The sequence below is a fragment of the Gordionus sp. m RMFG-2023 genome, chromosome 1 (genome assembly GCF_954871325.1).
Source record: "Gordionus sp. m RMFG-2023 chromosome 1, tfGorSpeb1-WG-v2, whole genome shotgun sequence".
In the NCBI taxonomy this organism is placed as follows: domain Eukaryota; kingdom Metazoa; phylum Nematomorpha; class Gordioida; order Chordodea; family Parachordodidae; genus Gordionus; species Gordionus sp. m RMFG-2023.
The window spans coordinates 17,671,047-17,681,868 of NC_088775.1; the positions used below are offsets into that span (position 1 = coordinate 17,671,047).

General features: G+C 27.8%; 1 protein-coding gene and 1 long non-coding RNA gene across 2 annotated transcripts; both read left to right on the plus strand.

Moving 5' to 3' along the window:
• Positions 1–10,531, plus strand: LOC135922330 (uncharacterized). The gene is made up of 6 exons (XM_065456716.1): positions 1–6; positions 514–649; positions 9,498–9,517; positions 9,558–9,690; positions 9,821–10,045; positions 10,200–10,531. Exons 1-6 carry the CDS (start codon positions 1–3, stop codon positions 10,529–10,531), a joined length of 852 nt encoding a protein of 283 aa, XP_065312788.1.
• LOC135922183 (uncharacterized) lies at positions 5,421–6,442 on the plus strand. The gene is made up of 3 exons (XR_010570770.1): positions 5,421–5,561; positions 5,632–5,950; positions 6,310–6,442. It is a non-coding gene; the product is annotated as an uncharacterized LOC135922183 (long non-coding RNA).
• Positions 10,532–10,822: the final 291 nt, after the last annotated feature.

Genomic DNA, 10,822 nt, shown 5'->3' on the forward strand with positions numbered 1-10,822 from the left:
ATGGAGGTTTTAATTGAATTTATCTAAAAAATAAATTCTTTATATTCACAAAATATCGATAGTTGGTAGTAGAGATAAATTATTTAAGTTATCCTTTATAAATTCTTTGAAAAGAGTATCAATAAATAAATAAGTGAAAATAATGATAAAAAGACACCGCCGCCGAAGGTGACGATTTTTTTAGGGGAGGTAGGCAAAGGTTTTTGAAGGGGGTTTGCATCCAGTGAAAATCCTGTCATGTATACGCTGTCCTACCCCCAGGCGCCTACCCCTTACCCTGCTCAAAATATTGGATGTGAACTGTTACTACCCCTCCCCATTCACGTAGACGCTGGGGGGATTTTAATTTAGGAGACATTTTATTATATTCTAAAATATATAAAACCATTATTATATACTAAACGTACAAATTTCATTAAACATCCTATAAATGTAGAAGATATGCTTATGATTTGTTTAAGGTAAAAATAAAGCAATTTATTATTTGAATATATTTTTTATTTAGATATTTAGACAGGCTGTAGATACCCTACTTTGGCCTATTCTTTCAAAATAGGCATATCTACAGTCCAGAAAATAATTAGCACAACCTGCCAAGCTATATGGCAAACTTTGGTAGGTAAACATATGCCACCACCTACTCTCACTGACTTTGAGATAGTGTTGTTAATTTGCTTGGTCGTAAAATTTACAACCCAATTTTGTGCTCATGCTTGCTCTAAGCACGAACCCTGAGCACAGACCCAGGGTTCAGACCCGGGGTCCAGACCCGGGGTCCAGACCTGGCACAAGAACCCATTTATTTTTAAATTTTTTTTTGAACTTAGTAGGAAGGTATACATAAGATTTATTCATTAAAAGAACAAGCGTTCCTTCTAGGTCTCGCTCGATAGGCTAATATGGCTAGGTGTTTTAATTATATACTGTAGTCTACTATTAATCATAATTATTATTATGAATATTTTTAACAACATGATGATATTGATATTATGTATGGGCGTCAAATAAAAGGTGTTTTAATTAAATTTTGCTTTATTACTTATTATTATATTAATATTCGTCTTATGAGGTCAGAAATATTTTTAACAATGGAAAATATTGATATGGGCGTCAAATAAAAGGGAATTTAATTATATCTGGATTGTAATCTAAATTATTATTCCAGGATTATTTTTAACAATGCACTATTTATCCGCAATTTGAAAATTTTGACCTGGAAACCCTGTTCACATTATTTAATAAATATATATTTTATTATATAATATTTTATATTCCAGGCACAAAAACCCATTTATTTTTTTAAATCATCTCAGGTTTTTAAAAAAAAATATTTAAGCCTGGTGTACGGTAAACCGTTGTTTAATATTGACTGCATTCTACATAATTTTTTGAATTCAAAACCATTGGCGATATCATATTTCATTTGAAAATCGATGTTTTAAAATAATTGGGATAAAATTGATATTTCGATTGATAATAATATCTATTTCTCACTTCAAAATTGACGGCCATTTTCTATAAAAATTAATGTTTGAAAATAAATTGGGTTAGTTTAGTATGACTACAAATAATATAGATTGCTAATATATTAAGTTCTCTCTTTAAAAATATTGGCGTATTTAAACAATAATTAGTGTTTTGGAACTAAAATGAATGCGATTAATGCCAGGAAATTTCAGAAGCAATAAATCCTATTCCTCCTTCTATTGGATCTTATTTTAAAATATAATTCAAATAATAAAAAAAATAAATCCCTAATATCAAAGTTTCTACACATGGAATACAGTTCCGGCAAAATCAGATTAAAAATTTAAAGAACCCAATTAATTATTTAAAATGCAAAAAATAGAACAAAATACCCATCATACTTTCACCTTACCTTAATTTTGATTACCTATATATGGATTTTCATTATAAATTGTTAAATACAAAATTTTTTTAGCATAATCATATGAAATTCTCAGAGTAGATTCTCTTCAGAATAAATTTGGTAAATTCACATTTATCAGGGAAATAAAAAACGCGCAATTAAATCAGACCCAGCCTTAAATCCGGCTCGGGTACACGGACCGGGCTGTATTTTAATTTTTTTAAATATACCCGGACCCAGCCTCAATTTTATTTTTTAAATACAAGGGCCAGGCTTATATTTTAAAACCACATATTTTAAATAACCATTATTATCTATTATAATATATTTTAAAGAAATTCGAGCCGGGCAGTGCAGTTTAAAATAACTCACAAATTATTAAATATTGATAAAATTTCTAAAAAATTGACGTAAGACTGGCTTAGTTGCTGATATTTAAACTGGCTACTCTACTAGTTAAAGCAAAGCACTAATAGGAACTGATAAAGAAAGAACATTTTCATAATTTTAACATTTTGTCCAGCATATTTTAAAAAAATAACCTAAAAAAATAAATTTCAACAAGTTCCTATTTTTTTTTAATCGTATATAATGTTATTTTTTGCCATGCCATAAATAAAAAAGGCAGTTACATTTTACATACATCCTGTTTTTTTAATATTTTATTATTTTTTGTACATATTTTATTTTTTAGGTAAAGTTCAAAATTTAAAAAAAAAGAAGGAGCTTTTATAAGTAAAGAAGTATAATTATGAACAATCGAAATTAAAAAAACATCGCTAAAACAAAAATTGGGAATTTGATGATATTTCTTTCATTTTAGCGATTTTTTTTAAATTTACAATTTAAATACAAGTGTTTAGTCCCCTAGTATCTATTAATATTAATATCAAATTTACTTTAAAAATTTTCTAGGAGATATAAGCCATGTTCCCAATTTTTAGCGATTGCGATTTAGAACGGGAACCTATTTTACTAGTCGGCTTGAGTTCACGACTAACGACTTCAGACTCTGAGTCGGAGTCGGGTGAACTCGACTTTTTAACAACACTAGATATGGGTATCAAAAAAAAGGAATTTAATTATATCTTGATTGTAATCTAAATTATTATTTAAAGTGGGCGGGTCTAGGAGGGTTCAGGAATATTTTTAACAATGCACTATTTATCCGCAATTTGAAAATTTTGAACTGGAAACCCTGTTCACATTATTTAATAAATATATATTTTATTATATAATATTTTATATTCCAGGCACAGTATAATGTTATTTTTTGCCATGCCATAAATAAAAAAGGCAAAGTTACATTTTACATACATCCTGTTTTTTTAATATTTTATTATTTTTTGTACATATTTTATTTTTTAGGTAAAGTTCAAAATTTAAAAAAAAAGAAAAAGGAGCTTTTATAAGAAAAGAAGTATAATTATGAACAATCGAAATTAAAAAAACAGATGGAAGGGGGATTGGAAATATAGTTAAATATTTATAAATAAAAATTAGGATGTGAAAGAAAGTTATTAAGTAAATAAATTCTAAATTTTTTTTCATCTTCATTTCCATTTTCATTTATATTTTTTTTTATAAAATAAATTTTAAAAATTCTAAATTTTTTTTCATCTTCATTTCCATTTTCATTTATATTTTAATTTTATAAAATAAATTTTAAATTAATACATTTAATATGGAGGATCATTTTCATTGGTCAGATAATGATGACCAATCTATGCCATCTCCAAGTAATGAATTCTCATTTTTGTCTCAATCATCTATAGGACAAGAATTGGTAGAATCATTTTCTGAAGAAGCCTCATCGTCATCCATACCAATAGACATTAGGAATTCATTTACGATGACTCCTAATAAGACACGTAAAAAATGTAATCTTTGCCCAAGTATTTACAAATTTTCAACTTCCCAAAGTAACAATAATTTTAAATTTTTGTCTTAAATATTTCTTGAGCCGGCCTGAACCAACGGCTTAAACCCTGAGCCGGCTTGAGAAATAAAAAATTTAGCTTTTTAACTTAATTAGTGCTCAGGCTAGCTCTGAGCACGGTTTAAGTGTTGTCAATTTGCTTGGTCGTAAAATATACGACCCAATTTTGTGCTAATACTTGCTCGAGCACAGGCCTCGGGTCTGAACCCCGGGTTTGTGCTCGGGGTTCGTGCTCAGAGCTGGTTTAGTCGATTTAGACCCAAACCCCGGGTCTGAGCACTACACAACCAACCAATTTAGACCGAAAAATATTATTTATTAAAAACTTCCTGTACTAATTTATGAATTATATTTTATATATTTAGCGAATTTGAAAAAACATCTTAAATCGGTGCATCCAAATATATTCAAAGAGATGTCACACTCACACGGTTCCATTGACTCGATGCCGGGGATGAGAAAGCTTTTATCTCATGAAAATTTAATGATAAATAAACTCATTTTAATTTTTTTAATAAAAACTAATTGTTCCTTTAATATAATCGAAAACCCAGCTTTTAAAAAAATTTTCTATTATACAAATAAAAATATAAAGCTGTGGTGTAGGCAAACATTAAAAAAAAACCTTAGTAATGTCTACACTATAGCCAAAAAAAATTTAATTGATAAATTAAAAAATAACAGTAATATGATAGCTTTAAGCACAGATTTGTGGACTGCTAATAATAGCACGTCCTACTGTGCTATTACGTTCCATTATATTGATAATAATTGGGATATTGTAAATAAGATTTTAGATATTATTTTGTTTCCTCACCCACACACTGGAGATAATATCTGTAAAATTGTTTTGTCATCATTAGATGATTTTAAATTAAGTGATACAATAATATCAATAACACACGATAACGGATCAAATGAGATCAAGGCAGTACAACTGCTCCAAGAGTATTATCAATCCCAATACTCGAAAATTTTATATGGGCATCGCTGCATGGCCCATATCATTAATTTGATAGTAAAGGTGGGCCTTCATTTTTTTGAGGCTAAATTGGAAAAAATAGAAAATATAGTTAATAAATTACATAGCTCGCCCAAATTTATGCAATCATATAAAGCCATATGTGGGGCTACATTAATACCTTTAGCTGTTAAAACAAGATGGAACAGCAAGTACCTCATGATATCCGCCATCAATAAGGTAATAATTATTATTGTATATTTTATTCTTTTTCTTTTATCTATCTAGAATATTGATTCAATTCATGAATTGAGCGATCAAGGTATAATAGGGGAGGATATTACGCCATCTTCTGATGAATACTCGTTCTTCCTAGAGTTGGAAGAATTTCTTCTACCATTTTATCAAATAACTGTAGAAATATCCACTCATTCTCCCACAATCGGGATGACCCTATTATTCTTCAATGATATATTGGAGAATTTAAAAAATCATACCGTGGCATATTCTGATTTGTCAATAAAAGAAGCAGCCACTATTATGTTAAAGAAAGCTGAAGAATATAGTGATAATATATTCACTCCATATAATTACGCAGCGTCGTTACTTGATCCTAGGATCAAAAATACTCTGATTACAAATCTAAAGGATGACGTTGCAGATAAATATTTAGATATATTTAAAATAAACTTTGCAAAATATACGTCAGAGCCAGATGCGTATAATTTTGATAATAATAACGATATCTCAAATTCTAAAACTATTTCAATATTGCAGGGATTGAAAAAAAGGTATATTTGTTAAATGTTCTATGTTAATCCATAATTTTTGATATTTTAAATATATCCATATTTAGAAAAGGAGCATCAAGTGTCACTAATGATAATAATCAATTATCGACATACCTCAATGAGCCACTCGCGTCCGAGATCATAAATATATTAGATTGGTGGAGAGGAAATGCTGTTCGTTTTCCTCATTTAGCAATGATGGCCAGGGACTATCTATGCCAACAGACAACCTCAGTGGCATCGGAAAGAGCTTTTTCCTTGGCCGAAAATATTATGACAAAACTGAGGAACAGGATGGCCTCATCGACGCTAAAGGAATGTATGTCACTCTCTTCCTGGGATACAGATATAATGTCTCTTCGTGATGACATATGGCATTAATTTCTCAGGTATAACAGTTTATGGAATAATATTATTATTAAACATACATCAATTAGAGAGGTCAGAATAGAAATATAAAATATCACTTATTTAGAAATTTATTTAAGTAAAATATCTATAATAAATATTTATGTTAATAGGTTATTTTGAGTTTAATTTATTATTCGTGTTGTTAAAAGTCTCAAATGCAGTCAATTTTAAAAACATAAATTTAAATTTAGCTAAGTGCAGGCACGCGAATATTTATTTGGTTAAATTCTCGCCGTTTAAGAATATTAAGTATCATGTTCATGCATGTCATATAATAATATTATTTATCTCAATAAAATTATTAATATTTACATATTTGTTAAAATATTATTTGAAGCGGGGCTTTATGTATGTTCTCTCTACCGTGCAAGACTCACTCGTAATAGGAATATGACAATTTTATATAACGGAATACGAATTTTTAACATAATATTTTATATGCGTTTGGATTGGAGAATATATATATTTTTTAAATGTATATTATATAATTTTTTATTTCATTATATTTATCATAATACTATAATTATATATATTTGTTTAAATAAATTATAATAAAATATCACATTATGCGATTATTAAGATGTTTATGTTAACCATGAAAAAATAATTTCTCATAAAAAATATATATCAAAATTTCTAATATCATAAGTTTGTCAATTGTCACCTAGATACTAAATACTTAGCAGTTACTTTGTCAAAATATATCTGATTTATTTTTTTTATCTTGACAGATGGCCAGTATATCATTAAATTAACTTACTTAATTAATTTGTTCCTACGGTATAATTCTCAGTTATCGGCACTTAATAAAATAGATTTCATAAAAAGAACGATGACGCGTTTTAGAATTACTAACGTTTTTTAGTCAACCGGTAAATAATCTTTTTGATCTCATGATGATATTTTTGAGAAAAAATAAGAATATATTTATAATAATTATACTATTAATAACTTTCTTTCACATCCTAATTTTTATTTATAAATATTTAACTCTCCTAGACCCGCCCACTTTAAATAATAATTTAGATTACAATCAAGATATAATTAAATTCCTTTTTTTTGATACCCATATCTAGTGTTGTTAAAAAGTCGAGTTCACCCGACTCCGACTCAGAGTCTGAAGTCGTTAGTCGTGAACTCAAGCCGACTAGTAAAATAGGTTCCCGTTCTAAATCGCAATCGCTAAAAATTGGGAACATGGCTTATATCTCCTAGAAAATTTTTAAAGTAAATTTGATATTAATATTAATAGATACTAGGGGACTAAACACTTGTATTTAAATTGTAAATTTAAAAAAAATCGCTAAAATGAAAGAAATATCATCAAATTCCCAATTTTTGTTTTAGCGATTTAGAACCTATCCCGTAAAATACGCCCCCCTCTGATTATACTATTCATACAAAAAATCTATTTATATTGTTATCATCTAAATCAGTCATATATATGAATTTTTATTTATTAAAATTTCAATGTAAACAATAACTTTATAATGAAATAGGTTATATAAATAATGATTTAAAATATCACATTATTTAACAATGTACGATTAAACTTTATAATTAAAATATCATCAAGTATATCTTTGTCTAATCTTGTCCTTAGAGAGGTTACAGTTAGTGCTAATGCACTAAATGCTCTCTCAACTGAGACCTGGGTGCAAGGAGCAGCAAGAATTATTTGAGATAATTTAAATAATTTGCATCTTATTTTTTTTACTTTGCATTATATATGAAAAAAAATTTTGTAATTTTTAATTTTAAGTTTAACTTTCTTGTTTTTTCCTTTTATTTTTATTTTCACTTGTTTATTATATTTTGAAATAAAAAATCAGGAATTAATAATGTTATATAAAATAAAAAAATTGAATAAAATAGTTTTATAATAAAACCCCCATTTATAAATTTGGGTGGGATACATTTATTTAATGTTTTTTTTATTTATATAAAACTCTTGTTTATTTATAAGAAAATTCTCTAAAAAATTTATGAAATGAAAATTTAAAATTCTTATATTTTTTTTATAAACAAGGATATAAATAATAAAGTAAAGAAAAGAGGGAGGGAGGGAGGAAGAGGGTTTATATTTAATTTTGACTTGGGAATTAAATTATTTAAACAAAAAATAAATATTTTATCTCAAAAACTAATTATATATCATATTGTAAGTAAAAATATTATCTAAAGGGCTATCAAAAAATAATAAAAATTGGCACCAAATTGAGTCTTTAACATTCGGTTTACCTATAATGCTTTACCTGTATTTTTAAGCAAAAAAGGGAGTTTGTTTTCAATGATATAATAAAATATATATTTATTAAATAATGTGATCAGGATTTCTATTAGTGTTAAACGGTTATTTTTGAGCCGATTTTTAAAAACGGCTAAATCAATATTTTAACCAGAAAACAATTGTCTAAGCATCGAGTTTTCGATAATGTCTAAACCTTTGTGCCATCTTTCCGGATCTGGACCTTGGGTCTGTGCTCGGGATTCGTGCTCAGAGCTGGTTTTGTCGATATTTTAGACCCAAACCCCGGGTCTGAACTCTACACAACCAATCAATTAACAACAATACTTATGCAGGCAAAAATAATTTTATATGTAAATAGGAAAATATCAAGTGCAGAAAAGGCTAATTTTATGTAATATTAAAGAACTTTTCATTCACTTTAGAGAGATTCATAACGATATACAGTTAGATCTGTGTATATTCGTCCTCTAGTCGACTCACGTTCATATAAGTATAACTATTTGTCCTCTAGTCGACTCAAGTATATAATTCCTATTTGCAACTCAAGTTGGAAGTCTAAAATAAAAAAAAAGTAATAAACAGAACAAATCTTAATAATTAATAATTAATTTGAAATATTCGTCCTCTAGTCGACGACTCAAGTTTATAAAAATATTCGTCCTCTAGTCGACTCAAGTATATAGACTTGAGTTCACGACTTGAGTCGACTTGAGTTCACGACTCGAGTTCATAACTCAAGTCAGTTTGGGTCGATATTTTCGACCCAAAACTTAGACTCAGTTTTCGACTGAGTCGAACAACACTACCCATATCAATATTTTCCATTGTTAAAAATATTTCTGACCTCATAAGACCTAGTAGACCCGCCCACTTAGAATATTAATATAATAATAAGTATTAAAGCAAAATTTAATTAAAACACCTTTTATTTGACGCCCATATAATATCAATATCATCATGTTGTTGTTAAAAATATTCATAATAATAATTATGATTAATAGTAGACTACAGTATATAATTAACACACCTAGCCATATTAGCCTATCGAGCGAGACCTAGAGGGAACGCTTGTTCTTTTAATGAATAAATCTTATGTATACCTTCCTACTAAGTTCAAAAAAAAGTTAAAAATAAATGGGTTCTTGTGCCAGGTCTGGACCCCGGGTCTGAACCCCGGGTCTGTGCTCGGGGTTCGTGCTCAGAGCTGGTTTAGTCGATATTTTCGACCCAAACCCCGGGTCTGGGCTCTACACAACCAACCAATTAACAACACTACTTTGAGAGGATAGCAAAGGTATAATATAGTGTATATTATATATATTATTATTTAAAAGGAGTTTGAGGTGAATTGGAATTTACCGAATTGTGTGGGATGTATTGATGGAAAAAACTGCAGAATTAGAAAGCCACCTCATTCTGGCAGTGGGTTCTACAATTATAAACACTTTTTCTCTGTGGTTTTACAAGGTTTGTGAATTTGTTTTTTATTTATGCTAATTAAATATTTCCATATTAATTAAACATTGTAATGAAAACTTGATAATTACAAAAATATAATTTTTGAAAAAATATATTATTTATATATTGTAAAAACAAGGAATTGTGGATGCCAAAGGCAAATTTATAACAGTCGATGTAGGAAGTTTTGGCAGTGAATCTGATGGAGGTGTTTTTGCTAACTCCAAAATATACAAAATGATAGAAAATGGAGAGATACAATTACCTCCTTCTAAAAGATTGCCGAATTCCAGCCTCCTTTTCCCACATTTCTTTGCTGATGATGCCTATCCTTTGAAGTCCTATATTTTAAAGCCTTATAAAGGTATAGTAAAAGAATATATTAATTTAATTATATCATATTTATATAATATATTAAAGCAATTATTTGGGCATTATTAATGGCCATTATTTTAATTATTAGGAATTTAAAATTTTATTAGTTATATGTTAAAATTTGTTTCCCTTATTATTTTAAGGTATCCTTACCCCTCAACAAGAGGCCTTTAATTATCGGATATCTCGTGCTAGGATACAAGTCGAATGTGCATTTGGCATCTTGAGAGCTAAATGGATGATTTTTGATCGTCCTATGGATACAAAACTATCAATTACTGAATATATAATAAAAACATGCACATTATTGCATAATATTATTATTGATAAGGAAAGATTTATGTCTTTTAATCCTAAAATAAAATCACCCCCTGAAAATTTATTTAAACCACAATCAATTAAATCAGCAACAAATATTGCAAAATTTAATAGAAATTTATTATGCTTATATTTATATAAAAATCCCATATTATAGATATTTATTTTATATTTTATATAAATATCTTGTTTATATATATTATAATAAAAATAAAGTTATTATTATTATAGTCTAAACTCATTAAATATATTTGTAGGAATATGTCACTAAAAAAGTTATATAGATGTTCTAAATTCATCTATTCAAAATATTTTTATAAAGCAAGTAAACAAAAATAACCAATGTCCTTAAACTTTCTCTATGAAAAAGATCATTCATTATAAATATTATATATTTCATTATTAATTACCAAACTCAGTACAAAGTTTAATTATAGCAGGACTTTTG